The sequence below is a fragment of the Scardinius erythrophthalmus genome (genome assembly GCF_964197995.2).
Source record: "Scardinius erythrophthalmus genome assembly, chromosome: 2".
Classification (NCBI taxonomy): Eukaryota; Metazoa; Chordata; class Actinopteri; order Cypriniformes; family Leuciscidae; genus Scardinius; species Scardinius erythrophthalmus.
In genome coordinates, this window is record NC_138222.1 from 55,218,499 (window position 1) to 55,240,016 (window position 21,518).

A 21,518-nucleotide genomic window follows, 5' to 3' on the forward strand; every position below is an offset into this window, starting at 1 on the left:
CAGAATCTACACATGATGTTTCATAAACAAAGTTCGGGAGGAGCACGTACAAATAATCAATCCAATATCAACTTGTCATCAAACAATACCATGTCTAACGTTACCAAGGAAGCATATTCACTCTGTCAACTTACCTAACAACACTCCTTGACAGTTTTTCAGCATCCCTCGGTCCCTCCACCGCCCCGAATCCTCACTCTTGTCTTGTTCTCTCACAACCAGGAACACGGGGGGAGTATGGCTACCGAGCCCACAGCCCTCTCCTCGGACAGCATGTCATATACGCATTTATTCTATCTTACTTATTTGTGTGAACTCGTGACATCTCATATAGCCAACGCATTTATTCTATCTGACTTTTTTGTAAATGTGAACTCGTGAAATCTCCAGCTGCAGTCATCTTTGTTGTAAACTAATTCAAATCAAGCGCTCTTTGGTGACGTGGGTGATTACGTAACCGCAGACCATCTGTCCATCATCGATTAAAGCCCGCCCTGGCAATTTGATTGGCTCGGCCTTCTAGGAGCCGAGCATAATTACTCCTCAATGGATCGAGTCCAGACCGAACTTCCCGACCAAAAAATGTTGTGGGCGGGGTTCGGGCTGGCACCCAGGCCATATAAATCCCTCAATGCACTGCAAAAATCTCACGTGACTTTGCCCCAACCGTGGATGTGATATAACCACATAACTGGACTAACCAGTGGATCAGTTTCATCGCAGCATCTCAAATGTTGGTTTGATCATTCTGAAACGCCTGAGCCCAAATCTGTCATCAGAATGATTTGGTTTAATTCCCTCCCTGAAGCGTCTCACATGATTGTTCACAAACACCAGCATCCGAACACAAGATGAACGTGACAGCATTTATTGTGTTTCATCCGTGCGCTCTGAGACTCAAGTCATTTATGATGTAAGAAAAAAGAACCACAGTTTCTTCCCCAATTGCAGCAACTTCCATTTTTATTACAGATACTTTGCGTCAATTTCCAAGGAAGAGAAGATTTTGTCCTCTTCAACACATGGGATGGAAACGCTGCTTTATTCACATGTTTATTTGATTTTTCAATTTTGCGCACAAGGTAAAATCACGACTTTGGATGGAAACATAGCCAATGATGATGAAGTTTTTGCACTTAACTTGAACTAAGAAAGTTTACATTTACACACTGACCTGGAGTAGAGAATGTATTTGTTCTTTTTAAATAAGCAGAGGACAAACAGTTGGCAAAAATCTACTGTGCATGATGCTTAACACTATCTTATCATATTTATCCCAAGAAAAAACAAAGAAGTTTTAATTATTCATATTGTGCACATCTTAAAATCATTACTGTAAGACTGGAGAAACTGGAAGAACTGGAAGAGAGGGCTATACTTTCTGAGAAAACAAAGGAAATTAACATTTGAACTCTCTTGCCAGGATCTCTTACCATCCTCATTCGAGACACGATCACACCTGACTTGATCACCTCCCAATTTACACATCATTCCCTTCACCCATCCCTACCTGAATTCACCCCAAAATCTATATGGTTTAATATGAACAATTATCAAGTACTGCACGAAGCACTGCTACTTGGGCGGAGTGATTTGCTCGCAGCACCTGAGAAGCCCCGTGATGAGGAGCAGAGTTTTCGCTCAGAGTTGGAGTAAATCACTCTGCCCAAGTTGCAGTGCTTCGCTTTCTGAGAATATATTTCCCAGTATGTATACTGTTAGAAGATGGCTGTGTCTCATGTGACCTTGTTATTTGTACACGCTGTGACTATACAAATCACAACATGTAAATAGGAAAATGTTGGTGTTATTTTGTCACTTATTGGGCGCAGTTAGCTATATAGAACTATTTACCTCCATTCTTTGTGCTAAGCTAGGCTAGTGGTGGGTGCGTCAGACAGAGTTACGGCACGCACGGAGATGAAAAGGGTATGTATGGACTTATCTATCTCTTGGGGATACGGTGATTAAAGGGTTAGTTCACCCAAAAATTGAAAATGATGTCATTAATGACTCACCCTCATGTCGTTCCAAGCCCGTAAGACCTCCGAAGATCTTCGGAACACAGTTTAAGATATTTTAGATTTAGCCCGAGAGCTTTCTGTTCCTCCATTGAAAATGTATGTACGGTATACTGTCCATCTCCAGAAAGCTAATAAAGACATCATCAAAGTAGTCCAAGTGACTACAGTGGCTCAATCTTAAGTTTATAAAGCGACAAGAATACTTTTTGTGCGCAAAAAAACAAACAAAAATAACGACTTTATTCCACTATTCATTTCCTTCTCTCTGGGCCTCGAGTTAGTTCACGTAGTATAACTGCGTAGCGCTTCTGGGTTGTACGTCACACGCATTACACACATGTCCAGCGTCGGCCAATAGTGAGCCTAAGTGTGACGTACAACACACTCGTCGCTTTATGAGGACATAAATTAGGTTAAACTACTGCATGTACCCATAGAAAAAAAAGTAAGGAATAATTGACGACAGGCCGTTGAATTATTAGAAAAATAATGCACACCCGAGGTGGTAATGCGGTCACGACGCAAAGCGGAGTGGCCGTTACACCTCAGGTGTGCATTATTTTTCTAATAATTCAACGGCCTGAAGTCAATTATTCCGCTTATACTACAGTTACCACACCTCGAAACATTGTTCAGATTATGTATTTCAAGACGTTTGTAAAGTTTTTGTCATTAAACCGCTCTTGTATGTAGGACTAATTTCTTACGCATCTAATCCAATGCCTCCGTTGCTAATTCCAAAACGTAATTTTAGAGTTAGTAACGGAGGTTTGAGCCACTGATAGCAGACTATGCTGGGGACACACGACTTGCTGACACATTCTCTGACTGTTTTCATCGCAGCATATTTATACACCGACTTTGAACACAGACTGAACGCGCTGAACACGCATTTGGGCATGATCAGTCATCAAATTACATTCATAACCGGCCTTAAAGTGTCCTCGGCTCGGCTTTATGCAGTTATTAGAAAGAGATGTTGCAATAATGAGACAGAAAAGCATGTGCGTCAAAATTATTATTTATTTATTAATTCAATTCGTTTTAATTAATTCGTTCATTCTTTTTTTTTATTATTATTATTGACAGATGACAGTAGACTAGCCAAATAAATGAAAAAAAAGCCTTTTAACAAGTAAGGCCTATCAATAATTATTTATTTGTTATATTATCTGCAATAAAAATCCGTGCTGCAGGACTATCCATTTATTTAGCCTATATTCAGTTTAATTTTCTATTGATTATATAGGAATATACTTTATTTATTAAAATAAAACTGCATGTTTCCATTGATTGTGAAAATTGCAGATCAAGCACATGCGGCTAAATGTTTTTTCTTGTTATGAATTGTATCCTATTTTCCATTATTACAGTTGACTACGCGAAGTGATATGGAACTGTAATGCGGTCAAGACCTGCCTGGAACTACTTTAGCTGTACGTTTCCCTGAAAATAATGCACACCTTAGAACGTTCGTCAACCAATCAGATTCAAGCATTCAACGGCCCTGTAGTATAAATAAATATAAAAATTACCAACTGATTCAAGAAGAATGATCCAGGAATTTCACTTTTCCGTTTACATGACGAAACCATGATTACATTACGTTATGTAATGTAACAGTCACTTAGTTTTGTTAGCTGGGTAAATTGTAACGGTTAAATGTTATAATTGACTGCCAAGTTTGTATAACCTCCGTAAGCTCCAGACGGGAGAAGGGCGGAAACATTGAGATCCTCACTGCAGAGCATAAAATCCGGGGGGAGGAGTCGGATAAAATCCAACTCCTCCCACCTTACATACCTAAACCTACCAATCTCCACCCCCTGATCCCTAAACCCACCCCTAAACCTACCCATCTCCACCCCTAAACCTACCAATCTCCACCCCTTATATATGATCCGACTCCTCCCCTCGGATCTTGTGTACTGCATTGAGGTGCTACTGGAGACATTCCGAAAACCCCATAACGGAGTCTTTTTCAGGGATTTGGGCCGCAATATAATATAACTATTATTTGAACGCATAGAGACCAGCCGAAGAAAATGACGAGTAAGATATCTTATAAATAATGTGTATTTTATATTGTTATTTGCAACAACCGAACCTGGACTGATCGGAGACTTCTTCTGACGCTGTTCCTCAGGCGAACCCGAGGCAGATGTGTCGGATGTTGCAGCGCAGAGCGCGAGCGATTCAGGCGAAGCGGGGACGTTAGTGGAAGTTACTTTCCAGAAGAACCCACGTCAAAAATACAAATACCTGGAGGCAGAGCCCAAGATTTTAGGGGTACACGTAAAGTTCGCGTCAAAGTAGAATACAATGTGTTGTGAAACACGTCCACTACTGAAGAGTTGCATGTCTCATGATCCACAGGTGACGGAGATCGCGCTGACTGTCTTCTTCATTGGTTGCAGAATTCCGGTTTTTATAGGAATGTCTTTTGAACACAGATATCCGTATGATTTCAGAATGTCTTTTGAATGGATGACAGACACCATCTTGCTAGCGTTTTCCTTCGTTGTAAGTGTATTTTAACTGTAATTACTTTTTTATTTATTTTTTACATAGCCTATTTAATAATCCTGCTTAAAAGCAATTTTAAGTTGGTTAGCTGGTCTTAACCAATTTAAGCTGTTCCAATACCTGGTTCATGTCCTGCTGCTGTGACCCTGATAAAAACTCTTTCTCTCACCTGCTTTCTGACTGGAGACATTGGCTGCGTCTGAAATCGCTTAATAAAAAGTAATTACTTAACGATTGTTAAAAAAAAATGTGTGTGTGTGTAGGCTACTCTAGTATGAATGTAATCGGACAAACTACATTCGCCACACATTATCATGTGACACCAGGGTCAGTTGCGTTGCTCACTGTGATTCACAAATCCTCTCCTGTGGCCTCATGGGATAAAGTGTCCATAATGCACACTTTAGAATCTCACTGGTCATCAGGGTACTTTTTCTCTACTCTTTTATGAGTAGCCTATACTGTGTATTCGGACATGAGTGTTTTGTCACATACTGTTTTTCGCCTACTATGAATTATGCGATTTCAGATGCAGCCATTGATTAGCTCGTTCAGGTGTTTGATTAGGGTTGGAGGCGGAGCTAAACTCTGCAGGACAGTGACCCTTCAGGACAGAAGTTGCTCATCCCTGGTGTAACACTATGTTAAATTTCCTTAAACAGGGCATTGTTGCTGGCAGTGTGGCGATAGCAGCGCAGAAACTCCACCTACCAACAGTAAGAGTATCTGGACACATGGCTACAAAAAAAAAAGGAAATTTCATATTAAAAAAGTGTCATCATGCTAGTTATTCTCTATACGTAGAATGAACCCACTGAAATTTTGAGTACCCATTCAGAACGTGTCAGGAAATAAGCATTTCTGAGCTTATGTGTGTCATTTTATTTCTTAACAGCTCAAGGCATGTTTGGGGATGCAGGTGGTCACATGTGTGACATATACTTTCTGTCTCCTCTCCACGGCTCATCAACATGTATACCCTGGTGCCTGCTGGCTTTACTACCATTATAACGAGACAATTTCTGAAAACAACGCATGTATACTTTTAGAGGTAAGCTAAACTGTTTTACAGAGTAAATGTCAATGCTATTATTGTCACTGTATGCTGTTCTCCTTTGAAAATAATGCTCTCCATACTGGATGTGGGAAAGCAAAAACTTAACTGAAACGGTTTCTAAATGTAGAAATTAAAGGGAAAGTTCTCCCAAACATTCTGTCATTAATTACTAACCCTCATGTTGTTAATTTTCAAAACACAAATGAAGATCTTTTTGATGAAATCTGAGTTTTCTGTCGCTCCATTGACAGCTATGCAACTACCACTTTGACGCTTCAAAAGGTTCATAAAGAGATCATAAAACTAATTCATATGAATTGAGCGGTTTAGTCCAAATTTTCTGAAGAGGCTCAGTCACTTTATATGATGAACAGATTTAATTCACATATAAACATTTATCAACTCACACATCAGGGTTGGTAAACAGAAGCTCTAGGACTCGGGGATTGACAAAACAGCAATTACTTGATTATGAAATATTTGCCATTAAATGATTTATATATCGTTTACCCTCCTTACTCACACAGCAGGGATTCGATTATCTGACTTCAATAGATCAACTCATGGAGGCGACTCAGATCGCTCTCTCTCTCACTCTCGCCGCGTACTGTTGCAAGGTGATTCCCTGCTGCACTGCCAGATCTCATGTGGTAAGCGATGCTCATTTCATAAACCTTGCCATGTTGGCGACCAGAACGAATGATGTGAAATATGATGCAGAGTTCTCGATTGTAAACCGTTTCTGTCTTTTTCAGCCTGTCATCGCCATGATGCCACCCACAGCTCCACAGTGAAAGTGAGAGTGTGTGCACCTAAAAAGACGTAATTTTATCTAATAATACTAATAAAACTTATGTTTTGGACACATTATCAGATACATTAAGACATTATATCATTATAAAACACATCACTATAATATCTCAACATAATATTTTAAGAGCATGAAAACAACCCAAATATGATGTTAACGTTAGTCTTTTAATTCAATGTGCAGACTGTAGTCCTTTTTCTAAATGAACAAGTGTATAAATTAAATCTTCAATAGATCAACTCATGGAGGCGACTCAGATCGCTCTCTCTCTCAGCCTTACAACACAAAATGTGAAATCTGAACAAATAAAGCCTTTTACAGAACATTTAGGCCTATTTTTTTTTCCTGTGTAGATTTCTGTGCATCGTAATACAGTCTTCATGGTGTCTTAGGGTGAATGAAGGGTGATTGGGACATATAAGTTTGGGTGGATGGGACAGCATTATTTTGGGTGATTGGGACAGTTCTTAAAGGCTTTGCTAATTAAGAGAATTATTAACCTTGCAAAATATAACCATTGTGTATGCTCTAAATTGGTGTTTCCTAACCTCTTCATTTGTGCAACCCCTAATCAACCACAAAATGTGCATGAACTTATATGCTAAAATTAAACAACCTAATTCTGACAATAGAAACATTACAAAAAATAGAAAATAGTTTACATTTTTTACACGAATCTTGTTGCAGTAATATACTATATTCATGTTTTCATAAAAGGTTTGTGAAGGTTACATGTGTTATGTAATGCATCCTTTCATTATAATATAAACTTAACATCTTATAACATCTTCAGTATTACAGAAATGTATCATGTGTTGGGATGATGTTTTTTAATTTATGGCAAGTAACCTTAAACGAGACATAAATTCAAAAACTGCCCCAATCACCCTTAATTCACCCCTACTTAAATGTATTGGCAGAAATTCTCACCATATAGTAGCCTGTGTTGTAGTGTAGTGATAGCAATGAGGCTTTCCTCTCCACTGTACCAAAGATTCTTCATAAGCTTTCAAACGTGTTCCTTATGGCCATCTGTATGGCGGCCAAAAGGTTGAATGGCACTTATACAAAATTGCTGTTTCTTTATACCCCCTGCTTTCACATCTGGTTCTGCAATAAAGATCCTTCATGAATGTTTGATTTTGATTTGTTTTAAAGCAATAAAAGTAATTATTTTAGTTGATTTAGACTAATAACCAAAGAGGTATTTGGGTTGTATTGCCACTAAAAAAAAAAACAAAAAAACATACATTTATCTACAAATACCCTCCCCTCGGAGAAATCAGGACAGAAGTGGACAAAAGAGACGGTTTAAAACACCAAGTGTAAACGGGAATGTGTCTCCCTCGTCTATTTGTGAACCGAACAAACAAAATGCATCTTAGGCCCCGAAGAATACAATGATTGGAGCACTTCTTTCCTCCTTTTATAGCAATCAATCTGGTCTTATAATCCATCCATTTCACCTGTCTACTCATTCACACTTCCCATGTGCTGATGATATGATTAGTGAAAGTCACTTCTCTCCAAGCAAAACATCAAGGAAAGACTGAAATTCTGCAGGAAGTACAAGGATTGGACAGCAGAAGGCTGGTGCAAAGATATTATCTCTGATGAGTCCTTGTCAGACTGTCTGGGACAATCTGGAAAGTTTATTGTCCAGAGAAGAAAAGTTGAATGCTACCATGTGTCCAGTGCCGTGCCTACAGTGAAGCATCCTTAGAACATCCATGTGTGAGGTTTCTTTTCATCCAAGGGAGAGGGCTCTCTCACAAGTCCAAAAACACTGGAATAAAGAATGATATCACAACATCCTGCAATACCAACTGCTCCGACCTCCGTTTATACATAGAGCAAGGTTCACCAATCTCGGTCCTGGAGGGCCGCTGTCCCTGCAGAGTTTAGCTCCAACACACCTGTTTGAAAGTTTCTAGTATGCCTAGTGAGACCTTGATTAGCTGGTTCAGGTGTGTTTAATTGGGGTTGGAGCTAAACTCTGCAGGACACCGGCCCTCCAGGACCGAGATTGATGAACCCTGCCATAGAGGTTTATACCCTACTCGGAAAGTCTCAAAAACACACACACACAACCAAGGCGATTCACACACGTGAATGACGATTTGCACATTCACATTCAAGGATAAACTCGTACATTTTAAACATTCAAAGGTTTTTGTGCACAGTTGTATTTCTACGAATTGTGCTTTGCATTTGTGAAATATATTTTACGAATATATAATTTTATTTTGTGCACGTGAATTTCTTTTTGTGAATGTATTTTTTTTTCACGCACGTGAATTTTTTTTGGGGGTACGTGAATTAGGTTTCATGCATGTGAAACTGTCTACGCATGTATGAATCATGTTTTTTGCATGAATAATAAGGATCATGTGACACTGAAGACTGGAGTAATGATGCTGAAATTCAGCTTTGCTCACAGGAATAAATTACATTTTGCAATATATTCAAATAGAAAACAGTTATTTTAAATTATAATATTATTTCACAATATTGCTGTTTTACTAGCCTTGGTGAGCAGAAGAGACTTCAAAAACATGAAAAAAAATCTTACCGACCCTAAACATTTTTGTACATCCATTACATTTAATATTTTGGCTTTCATCACTATTTACATTTGTCTTTCTTCAGAAAAAAATATGGTAACACTTTACAATAAGGTTCATTAGTTAACGTTAGTTAATGTATTAACTAACATGAACTAACCATGAGCAATACATTTGTTACAGTATTTATTAATATTTGTTAGTGTTAGTTAATAAAAATCCAGCTGTTCATTGTTTGTTCATGTTAGTTCACAGTACATTAAATAATGTTAACAAATACAACCATGATTTTAATAACATAAGTAAATGTTGAAATTAATATTAACTAAGGTAGTTAACTAATGTTAATTAATGAACCTTATTGTAAAGTGTTACCAAAAATATAAACAAAATCAAAAATTCGAGCAGGTGAAGTTTCTGAAATTTAGTAGATTTGACAGGGCATTGTGACAATTTTGAAATATTTTCAGAAATTCATCTTCATAGAAGATTCATTAACTACTTGCTGCTGCAAGACTATTGAACGTAAATGAAGAATGTTCTGATTTCTTTTGGGGAAATGGTCACATTGAAGTCCTGGGTTACATCACTAAAACCAGTTTTCTCTGTAAAAAGACCAAAAACAAACACAATGACAATTATCATCACATCTGTTCAATTTATATTTAAAGTCCATAGCAGATCTAACATTATCAATCAAAATTTGTGATTTTTGAAATCTCACCTGTTTTTCGTACACTTTCATTGGTTTTCCAGCTCCACCTCAGGAGGTCCGATATATTCCACGTTCCAGTGAGAGAACGTTCTTGAACTTTTGTTACTTCCCCTATGCCCTGCATAACTTCCTGTTGTTATAAGAATAAATGGAAACACTGTTAATAGCAATGCTTATACAGCATTATCATGCTCTCATATAATAAAAACTAAAGGCAAAACATATTGTTTTTAAACATAAAACATAAATGGGTAAAATGTTATTTTGCCAATATTCTTAACCTTAAACCCCAGAAATGAATAGATTTCATGTACCTTCAGGTTAATAGTGATGGGTTGTGACAGGACTGGGTCTTCTCCTACTTCATACAGGTGTGTGATCCTCAAAAGAATTCGGTCAAAGTCTATCTTTCTCTCTCCACCTAGGACAACAACATATACATTTAGAATATAGCTTCTGGTTTGAAGTAGAAAATCCCTCCACACAGCGCAGAAACATTCAGATAACTGTTATGAGACATACTGGCAGTTAAACTGTGTATTGTGTACTGTACTCTACTGTATATCACCTGCGCTGAGCTTGTGGAGGTGCTGGGTGTGATCAGGACTGTAGTTCCAGCCAGGGACGCTGAGGGTCTGCATGTGGAGGTTCTGGGGCAGAACAACCGGCTGAACGGACGGGCCGCTACATCTCTCTCTCGGATTCAGTGGCTTTTCTGTGCAAGGGGAACATTTTACACTCCTTTGTCTCTGTTTGTCTACCAAAATGTATGAAACACACAAAAATGATATGGAAAATGTTTTGTTATTTAGGTTAAGTTAAAGTTGAAAATGTTGCTCAACTGACAACTTTTTTAAAATGTATGATTCTTTATATATATTATGAAACATAAAGGATGGGGACAGAAAAAATAATAAAGACAAATAATTCAGACAAAAGGGAGGTAATGATAAAAATCTAATAAAATATGAATTACTGCATGAAGGTAAAACACTAAAATGTACAGCCATAGATAAAAATAAAAATAAAATAAAAAACAGTAGGTGCACTAAGTACAATTCTATACATTTGGATGATGATGCTAAAATGTAATATTTGTAAAATGTAAACAGTTTTTATCAATATTTAGAATTTTTATTTTATACTTTTTGTTTTCAGTTTAATTTTAGTTAAGGATTTAGTAATTTTCTTGCCATTTTGAAATATGCCTATATATGATTTTTTTTTGTTTTAGTTATTTTAGTACATCGAGTAAAACTAAATGTAAACAAGAAATGTTGGCTTGGCAACTAACTTAAATAAATAAATAAAAAGTTTGTTTTTAATTTTTTTTTAATTTTTATTTCAGTTTTATTTCAAGTTTTTATTTTATTTTATTTCAAGTAAAGTTTTTATGGTTTAGAGTTGTGAGTTACAAAGTCTGAATTGCAAGATATGAACTCGCAATTACGAGAAAAAGTAATAAATTAATGCTAGGCCTGACTAAGTGACTATATTCTGATTATAAACTAAGTATTACACTATTGAAGCTGTTCAAGCTGCAAGTTTAGATCTTGCAAGTTCTTAAAGAGCGTTTCGTGCATATGGTCAATTGTGAGGTAAAAAGTCACAATTTCCTTTTCCTTTTCTATTTTTATTCCATAGTTTGTTAGTAGTTGTACATTCGTAATAGTGAGTATTTGAATGCATGTCATTTTGTGATTTCACTGAAATGGACAGTGTTTGGATGAAAGGAAAGTGGAGCAAACTGTTGAGTGGTGCAGGGATGACATATTTTTGTAGGCCAAAACCTGGAAATGAGTTTGCATTTTTGCTCTTCCTGTTCCATCGTCCTGAAGTCAAGGGTTTTTTGGCTAAATGCTTGAAATAAGGTCTGTGGTGAAAACAAGCTCAAGATAGTTTCATGTTTAAATGTCATTTATATGATGCAAGCTAATGCTAACCATTGGCTAAATGGGACTACAGAGGTTGTTGGGGACATTAAACGTCTTCAGCCGAACAGGTAAACTCATCTACTCACTAGTCCGCTTTCATGGCCTTGTTCTGTTTATAATTGTGCTCTTGCAAGGATTATAACTCGAACTTTGAGGGAATTATTTTTTTACAGATACAGGGGCTGAGATTAAAAACCTAGTCTAGAAATGCCTGCATATCTGCAAACTCACGCGGTTGGTCAATAGGCATAACCACTGGTCTGTGCTGCAGCTCTAGTGCCTCCTGTTGGTAGATGGATGATATTGCAGCAGGGGATCCCAGCATCATCCAAAGAACTGGCCGCACCACAGAGGAGTCATTGAGAGTCAGGTTATAACCCAGATTCCACTCCTGGTTGTTCCAAAGCCGTCTATGAAGCATCACCTGATACACAGACAAAGAATGCACAGAATACAAATGGTACTTTTAGATAGTAAATTGCTGGGAAAGGCCTAAGAGACTGACACAACTGTGCCAAGTATGTGCGAAGCCCTCACTTCTAGTTGACCCTGACTCAGGCTGGCCACTCCATGAGCTCTTTCACTGAGGAACACAAGTCTGCTGGAATCATCTTCTATGTAAGCCGCTCGTACCATTGGGTAGTAGTTCTGTGCACGTAAACACACAACAGATCTACGTGTAAAAAAGATGGGGATCAAAAGTGCAATATAATTTATGAATCTTAATGGTCAAGCATCCTTACACGGGAGACTGTGTTGTTGACGAAGCTCTTGAATGTCCTTTTCATCATCTGGTAGCCATTGTTGTCAGTAAACAGTGTTCGGTTGTTCTGCAGACTCGTGCGGGTTCTGAACACAGTCTCTCGGTTCACCTCTAGGGGTCCCACTTTATAGCTCTGCTCCAGTCTGAAGCACGCCAGCCGACCCTGAAACCCTACCGGCACTCTGGTGACCACCGAGTAAGTGTGGTTCTTGTCTTCCTCCTCCCTGCAGAGAGAACAGTCACACTTTAGCTCTGAGAACTACTACTAGATTTTTAGGTTTCTGGAGAAAATGTGAGAGGTGTTTAAAGGGGTCATGACATGAGAAATTGAATTTGCCTTGATCTTTTGGCATATAAGTGCACCATAAGCCCACTGGTGTCAGTCGCTTAACGCCGGACATTTGCCTTCACTGGATGTGAGCGTCACACCATGTCAAATGCAAGTAGAACCCATTATAATCACTGATGCTGTCTACACCAAATACAGTTCACAGATTCAGTTTAGTTTCTGACATACTCCACACACTTGAGTCTATCGACAACAGGACAAATGCATGAATGACGTGCATCCGAGTGTAATGGACTATCAAAAAAGAATGATTGGCTAAGTCTGCAATACATCACCAGAAAATATCCTGTCATTTTGAGTTATGACATTTTGTTATAACACGAGTTATTGATTTTTCTATTTATTGGTATCTCTTGGATCTTATTATCTATTTTGGATTTTTAATTGTGCAAGATTATTTCCTATAATTTTACATTTAGATTACCTTACCTTAATCTTTAAAACACTGTAAAATACATTCTTAAGCAAAACAAATATATATTTTTTTCATACTGTACATTAGAATGTTATGATGCCTAAATTCGCTTTGTAGCATTTAAAACAACTAATTGTAGTTTTTAGTGTTTTACTTTTAAATTATTTAGACGAAATAGTATAGAATTTAAATATCGACCATTTCTCGGTTATCAGCCTCAACATGAAAATACTTATTAGCTAACTGTATCGACTAGAAATTGAATGTCACATCGCTATTTAAATAAAGGAAAACATTGTTTACTTGTATTTCAAGGAGAACAACAGCCCTAAAAACAGACAGACATAATAGATTACGGATCTCAAAGAACATCTTTTCTTTCACCTGTAGAAATACTGACGTATCTCTGAAACTATCTTCCCCGGCACAATCTCCATGGCCACAGATTTGTATGCAGGAACAGCAGAGCCGTTGGCAGTGAAGATGTAGTTGTCTGAGATCGGCCCAGAGTGAATGTCCCCGTTGGCCTCATACTCCCAGAAGTCCTGCTGTACTCGAACTCTCATCTTTTTGCACCTGTAATTGGATAGGCAAGGTCCGAAATTACATTTTCAAATGTTCCATTGAACAAAACTGTGGTGACTTAAGCCCAATTTATACTTCTGCGTCGAACTTACGCCGTAGCTACGTCGTAGGCTGTGTGTAGCGCGCGTACCCTTCGGCGTACCCTGACGTGCATCTCTCCAAAAATGTAACAACGCGTCAACTCTACGCGGACGCAAGCGCTCTGATTGGTCTGCTAGGACCGCTCCCTCGGGTTTCACATGCTCCCTCTGCGCACGTGAACGCGGACACCGACGCAAAGTATAAATGAAAACCAATGCGTTGCCTACAGCGTAGAGGCTCCGCCGTAGGTCCGACGCAGAAGTATAAATCAGCCTTTAGACACATGAAACACACTTGCCGGTCTGTGATGCTGTGCAGAAGGTTTGTCTCTTGGTCAAACATCAGTTTGTAGCACTCATTCAGCACTGGTAACAACTTCCTTCCCGTATTCTTCCACTGGCTCACATTCTTCTTCTTAAATTTCACAACTCTGGCCACATGAGTCGCCCCACACGCAGACTCAGCGTCACAGTGGGATTGTGGGAACTGCACAATGTACTTTCTGTACTGGAGTCCACCCAGCTCAACAACAAAGAACAGATCGTAGTCGGTGGAAGACTCCATCGATTGCTGGATCTGCAGTGAATTATTGAGTTTGTTATCAGTTGAAACAACAGATGACGACATGTCATGATAGAAGCAATGACTGGAATAAAGAGAAAGAATATGAAATCTGAATATTAAAAAGAAAAACTCTGAAAATACTGAACTAAATGATCAGTGTATACACATTGAGAACGGAATATGCACAGATTATGTTTTGGTACCTGAGCCGGTGCTGCCTTTCCATAATCGTCAAGCACAACTGCCATTGCATATGGCACAGAAATATTAATATATGTTGAAATGTTCCAGGCTAGAGGGTTGTACACGATGATATGCTGTTCAAGAACATTTTCTGAGTCTGAAACCACAAAAAAAAGAAAAAAATTAGATTATTAGACCCATGATCAACCAATATTTTAATATTGATGACTATTAATATTGATACTAGTGCTGGCAAATTTATTAAAATATAAATCCATTACAATTAACAGGCAAAGATAAAGATGTCTTTGGGCAGAGAATATCCAAGTGCAGAAAAGAAAAGATTCAAATCTAAATATAGAAATATACCCGTCTTCTCTGTGGAGGGTCTGGTTCGGGGTGGGTGATGGATGTCATTGGAAAGTTTGATGGTCTGTGGTAGCAAGAAAATGGCTGCCAAGAGTTCCTCAGCTCCCATCATGCCTTGCATGAGATGCTCCATATACATATCAGCCACTTTGGGGGATTCTGTCCCTGTGATGCCATCATGATGCTGAACCTGGCATGTCAGACCAGATAATGGCTAGTCAAATCATGTCTTGTCATATGCAAACCATTAATATCATAGAGGGATAATGTTTGATTTGGGCCTACTTCATGAGAGAAAGGAATTTAGTACTAGGTAAATATTAAAGGTGCAGTAAGTGATTTCTGAGAAGCGCTGTTAAAAGTGGATTGGACCAAGCAGCACAACACACTTGTAGCCAATCAGCAGTAGGGGGCGTGTCTACTCATGTTGGGGGAGGAGAGTGAGCCAATCAGCAGTAGGGGGCGTGTCCACTCATGTTGGAGGAGAGTGAGCCAATCAGCAGTAGGGTGCGTGTCTACTCATGATGGGGGAGGACAGAGAGTGAGCAAGAGGGAGATTTGAAGAAAGACTTTGTAGAAAAGAGAAATGGCTGAGAGACATTACAAAAGAGAAAAGCTGGGGAAAAAGGGCTATGATCAGTCAAGAGGTTTAGGACCCGCGTTAATATTAGAAAAGCTTTCCAGTGCCGGAGAGACCGAAGCGGGAAGACCTGAAAACAGACGCTAGGTTACGTTCTTTTTGCTTTATACGTGAGTAACACTGGTTTTGCTCTTTTTAACAGAACTAAGATATGCTGTTGTCTAGAGCTCGTGGCAACTAACAACCAACTCTTGCTTGTATTTACTCTTGTGTACTGTTTTTGTTCTTCCTTGTTGTTCATTCATCATCTTTACTTTATTTTTCGCCAAGCATTATTTTGCTTCACTTCAGCCACACTAAATCCTATTATGCTCAAAATAATGAATTGGTTTGAGTAGGGTAGACTTAAATTAAAGGTGGGATCAGTAGTTTGTGAAAAACACTTTTGGTCAGTGTTGATATTTGAAATCACCAAAACAAACCGAGCACCCTACCCCAACATTTTTTCAGGTGTACAGTGTATGATAAATAGGGTGACCATACGTCCTGTTTAACCAGGACATGTCTGGCCAGGATTTCGAGATCGCCCAAAATGCCCGGGATTCGGCTTTTGCTTTCTACAGTCACCATTCATTATGTTTGCATTATTACATTATTTGACACTGACACGTACGTGCCAGCTTTGCGGGTCATGCATTCTGCTTCACAAGGATCCCGACCAAGACGAAAACACAGGAATTTTCTTAGCAATGCTAAAACGCACATCAACCGATCACTTGTTTAGCGTTCATGTAAACACTACATTCAGATTCAGTCCTATTGAATCAAAAGGTGTGCATGTAAACAAAATGAATGGCGACGAGAAAGCAAAAGCCGAATCCCGGATATTTTGGGCGATCTCGAAAACCCGGCCGGACATGTCCTGGAATATGGTCACCCTAATGATAAAGAGACATTCACTCTTGCACTGAGTGTTCATGAATTTCAGAGCAATGAAGTGAGGGGTGTGTTTGTTTGGGCTGATATCAAATATCAACAGTGTTTCTCAAAAATCTCAGAAATCGCTTACGGCATCTTTAATGAAATACATTTATTATAAAAAGTCATTGCAACTTATTAGATGTAATTTGCGAATGCCACTCTACCTAAAGTTGACCACATGGAAATGATTGTGGCACACCAAGATAAGTTAAAAACCAGGCACCTCAGAGACAGCCCATCGCAGGGCCTTGAGTTTGTCTAGAGCCCACTCTCTCTGAACCGGGCCTTCTGGGTATCTGATGCGGTATCTAGTGAAGAGAGACTCCGCTGCATACAGGAGGGCGCTCGCTCGTCTGGCTACTCCTTTCAGAATATTTCGGGAACCATAGAACCCAGTCCAGGCCTGAAACGGTTCTAGGAAACCAGGATAAAAGACCATTCAGGACCATTTTGTCATTCAGAAATGCAGTAATCACAATTATAGAAGTAGCTGTTGGGAAAACCTGTTGAGTAAGGGAGGAAGTCTTGGTTTTCCCTCACATCCCAGGAAAGATTTGTTTGGTGCACCGTCTGAAAATAGTCCTTTAGAGTGGCGTACTGAACTGCAACTCCATACTTGTCACTGTGTGCATTAATGTAGTTCATTAAAAAATCCATGTTCGTGAATTGCACTGATGCATTGTAGAACTGCTTGTCACAACCCTGTAAATACAACATATCCTTTTAAACTGTAATCCTAATGAGTGAATATATAAAAGAAACAATGCGCAAGTTAGCATTGCAGGATGATGGAGCTAAACTGACCCAAGGCCAGAGAACATGGCTGGTTCTAAACCACTGGGCCCTCATTCTGATGTTGTCCACCATGGTCTGTGCATACAGCTCTACAGTTTCCTTGGTCACTGGCAGACTCATGTTAGGGTATATGCCATCCTTAGGAGGGTTCGGAAACAAGGCAACACCATTCCAGTAAAACCCAGACCTGGAATCAACCACCATCAATTTTTAAAGCACCTTCAAACATTTTTTTTAATGCTTTTTGTTTAACACATACACTTTTATATACTATCATGCAATATTTTGGGGTTGGTAAGGTTTTTTAATGTTTTTGAAAGAAGTCTCTTATGCTCACCAAGGCTGTAAATAAGTAAAAAAACGGTTTTCTATTTGAGTTTTAAAAAGCAATTTATTCCTGTGATGGTAAAGCTGAATTTTCAGCATCATTACTCCAGTCTTAAGCGTCACATGATCCTTCAGAAATCATTCTAATATGCTGATTTGCTGCTCAAGAAACATTTATTATTATTATTATCAATGTTGAAAACAGTTGTGATGCTTAATATTTTTGTGGAAACCGTGACACATTTCTTTCAGGATTATTTAATGAATAGTAAGAACAGCATTTATTTTAAAATATAAATCTTTTGTAACATTATAATTGTCTTTATGGTCACTATTTAATGCATCCTTGTTACATTTCTTTAAAAAAAATATTACTCACCCCAAACGGCAAGAAAAATGGAGAAATCACAAAAGAGGTGTTACAAAATAAAAATAAAAAACGTTACTGGACGTTACCTGTTAGAGAACGGGAGGTATGATGGTGTGCAGTAGCTGAACAGGTCCATGGTGTGTGTGAATATCTCTTGTTTTTCCTTTAAGGAGGGAGAACCTCTCCACACAAACTGCAAATTCTACAAATACAGTTGCATTATTATCACATGTACCAATGTATCATAATTTAAGAGGCACTCTGAAAACTAAATATGTAGCGCTGCACTCATGTACAGTGATGAGCCAAAACATTATGAGCAGTCACAGGTGAAGCGCATATCGTTGATCATCTCCTAACAAGGCCACATATTAAGGTCTGGGTAGATTAGATGGAAAGCAAACAATCAGTTCTCATAATCAACATGTTGGATGTAGGAGTCTAGGAGATATGGGCAGGAATAAAGATCTGAGCGACTCTGACAGGGGCCAAATTGATACGGCAAGAGTATCTCTGAAACGGCAAGGCTTGTGACGGCACCAGGATCACTGTGGGACGACGACAAGCCGCTGGAGGGAGTGAGATGATTTGGGAAACCCTGGGTCCGGCCATTCATGTGGACGCAAATTAGACATTTGCCACAAACCTAAAGATTTTTCCAGTTCAGATACATCCCTTCTTGACACTGGTGTTCCCTGGTGGAAGTGGCTCTTTTAGCAGGATAAAGCACCTGACTCACGGCACACATTGTTGAGGAATGGTTTGAGGAACATGATGAAGAGTTCTAGATGTTGCTCGGCCTCCAAACTCTCCAGATCTCAATCCAACTGAGCATCAGTGAGATGTGCTGGTCAAACAAGTTTGATCCACTCGCAACCTACAGGACTTGAAGGATCTGCTGCTAATGTCTTGATGTCAGACACCACAGGACACCTTCAGGGGTTTCGTAGACTTCATGCCTCTGTGTGTCAGAGCGGTGGACCATCAGCATATTAAGAAGGTGGTCATAATGTTTTGGCTCATTGGTGTATAAAACATATTTCCCACAATAAATAAAGTACAAACCACTGACGCAAAAGTACAACCTTTTTTTTCTGCATGTCATCTTTAAGGTCGTAGTCGATGCGAGAGATGAGGTGAGCGTCAAACCCGGCGAGGGCAAAGAGGATGGGGGTGGTGGCCGACGCACCAAACGGATCAACATGCCACGCAAAACGTGGCCGAACGCCAAAAGTCTCATACAAGAAACCATGACCCTCTACAAGTCAGACAGAGATGGGGTAACTATATGCAACACTAATACCATAGTACTGTGTAAATGCCATGATGTTACATACATATGGTAATCATTTAATGGTAAAGCCATCTGTCAGCATCACTTTACCATGGCAAAATCACATACTCTACAGTTTCATTTGTAAGTGTTGGGTTCACAGTCACACACCTGTGAGTTGAAGAATGGCATCATCCACATCTGTCACTGCTTCATCATGCATCACCTGACCACCAATTATGAACTCCAGACGACCCTCGAGCAGCAGCTGTCTCACCTGACAGGTAAAAACAAGTCACCTTAAACCAGGGGTTTTCAATCTTTTAGATGTGTTGTCAAAATGATCCCCATTCACATGGATCTGTGAAAATGACTAAAAACGCTGTATTATTCATGTCAGGCCAGTAGTTGGCGATGTCACGTTGTAAAGAAAAACGATGCGCCTATAGACTGCTTTACACATGTGCATGACATCACCAGAGAATGTCTAATAAGGAGAGAAGTTCCACTCTCAGTAAACTTCCGGCTTCTGAACTGGTTGCAGTTCCACTCTGGTTCCATTATGAGGGCGCTCACAGGACGAGTGCAGAATGAATGGAGGTCTATGGCGCTATACCCATCAAAATCCACTTTACTCAGGATATAATTTTTTGTCTAGTAATTTGAATGCTGTATTCAAAAGGAGATGCAAAGAAATTACACATTGCTGGGTGTTAGATTTTTTAGAGTCAATTATTTGCTTTAAAAAGTCTTTTAAAATGTCAATGACGTCATACACAGCGTTCGACCAGAGATACTGCTTTACGGCAATCCTTCAGTCACTTTGGTGCTTTCACGCTCTGCACTTTCTTTTCTCTCGAGGCATTGACAACACAGCTGACACAGGTAAATACATGTGCTAGAAGAGTTTTTGTTTTGTTTGTTTCTGGTCCCGCGGCTTCGGATGCCACGATGCCATCAAGCGGTATCTCTGGTCGTAATCAGTCCTTCACTGACCAATCAGCGTTCATTAGCAGAATGCTAGCGTGTTATGGGCAACAACAACTCAACCAGTAAGAAATTGAAAGGACATAAGTACTCGTTCATTCAACTTTCGACCTATAACCCATGTCGAACTTGCAAAACCTACAATCGAATCTGAGATTTCTCAACGGCAATCGGGTGAAAGAGACAAATTTAGCCGTCTAGCCCCATAGACTCCCATTCATTCTGCACTCATGGGCGATCGCCCCCAGTGGACCTCTGGTGGAACTACAACCAAAATTCGGTACAATAGGACTTAATAGGGAGTGGCCAGGCTCTGACATCACCGTTTTCACAAATTCGCTTTTTTTTTGTAGTTTACACAAAGGCAATAACTGTATCGGTTTTAAAAACGTGCAATTTAAAACCCATTTTCAAAGGTTTGCATTTTCAGGTCCCCAAAGCGCCGTTGTGGTGTAAATGAAAGGCCAAAACACATGAAATGTTACAAGTCTGTTTTTAGATTAAATTTTTATAATTTAAAAAGTTTATTTATTTTACTCATTCATTTATTTATTTTAATTTTATTTCTACTATTTAAGTTATATATTCTTACATTTATTTATTTCCAAAGTTTGTCTCTTTTCCACGGACACCCCTATTACTCCCTTGTGGCCCCAAGTTAGAAAACTTCTTCCTTGAGTTTAAAGGTAACCCACATTATTTAATAATAATAAAAACTAAAACACCCAACAAGACATCAGTCAGTCCTTACCTGTTTCTTGTGCCAATCTGATGCCACATTCACCCACCAGAGTCGGAAAAACTCCTGTTCAACTGCGATGAATTTGCGGCTTTTGACTCTTGACAGCTCTTCCACTACACTGCTGTACACATTGCCGGCATACGCGTGCATGCTCTCCTACGACAGAAAAGTTTGGCAACACTGACAGACAGCTCCACTCACGGAAACACACAAGTCATTTAAAATCGAAATCTGCGTTTTACCTGGACCGTGTACACCCAGCCAACATCCATGTGACTGTGAGGAACGACGAAAGCTTGAATCTTCTCAACCGCATCGTTTTCAGAGACTGTCATGAGCAGTAAACCGAGAAATAAAGATAAAAACATCATCATCGCCACAACAGGATTATCGGAACACCATAACCTGTGTTTTCAGAGTCTTATGACTGCATGTGAGCACGTGCGCATGCGCACTTTTACTTCCTATTTCATTCGCTGTGCTCGGATTGGAGCTTCACCATTTCCACTTAAAATGTATTAAT

At 39.1% G+C, this 21,518-nt stretch overlaps 2 protein-coding genes across 4 annotated transcripts; one reads left to right on the plus strand and one right to left on the minus strand.

Moving 5' to 3' along the window:
• Positions 1–1,914: 1,914 nt before the first annotated feature.
• On the plus strand, positions 1,915–7,549 carry LOC308683415 (uncharacterized protein). Of its 2 annotated transcripts, XM_081353886.1 has the most exons (8): positions 1,915–1,929; positions 3,398–3,460; positions 4,171–4,313; positions 4,401–4,547; positions 5,213–5,266; positions 5,446–5,601; positions 6,135–6,257; positions 6,363–7,549. In XM_081353886.1, the coding sequence occupies exons 2-8, from the start codon at positions 3,427–3,429 to the stop codon at positions 6,399–6,401; spliced, it is 696 nt and encodes a 231-aa protein (XP_081210012.1). In that variant the 5' UTR covers positions 1,915–1,929; positions 3,398–3,426; the 3' UTR covers positions 6,402–7,549. The 2 variants fall into 2 exon arrangements, with proteins under 2 accessions (XP_081210012.1, XP_081210013.1); XM_081353887.1 differs by lacking the exons at positions 1,915–1,929; positions 3,398–3,460 and adding an exon at positions 3,948–4,076.
• A 190-nt stretch (positions 7,550–7,739) lies between these two features.
• man2b2 (mannosidase, alpha, class 2B, member 2) lies at positions 7,740–21,446 on the minus strand. 2 transcript variants are annotated; one of them, XM_081353870.1, is made up of 20 exons: positions 21,238–21,446; positions 21,005–21,151; positions 19,438–19,543; positions 19,079–19,251; positions 18,080–18,195; positions 17,306–17,483; positions 17,005–17,203; positions 16,725–16,915; positions 14,941–15,130; positions 14,592–14,728; positions 14,123–14,400; positions 13,543–13,734; positions 12,375–12,618; positions 12,169–12,279; positions 11,863–12,055; positions 10,266–10,412; positions 10,012–10,118; positions 9,707–9,827; positions 8,479–9,587; positions 7,740–8,286 (listed from the first exon to the last, which is right to left on the minus strand). In XM_081353870.1, the coding sequence occupies exons 1-19, from the start codon at positions 21,367–21,369 to the stop codon at positions 9,499–9,501; spliced, it is 3,051 nt and encodes a 1,016-aa protein (XP_081209996.1). In that variant the 5' UTR covers positions 21,370–21,446; the 3' UTR covers positions 7,740–8,286; positions 8,479–9,498. The 2 variants fall into 2 exon arrangements, with proteins under 2 accessions (XP_081209996.1, XP_081209995.1); XM_081353869.1 differs by lacking the exon at positions 7,740–8,286 and having other exon boundaries at positions 9,008–9,084; positions 9,371–9,587.
• Between the last annotated feature and the right edge of the window lie 72 nt (positions 21,447–21,518).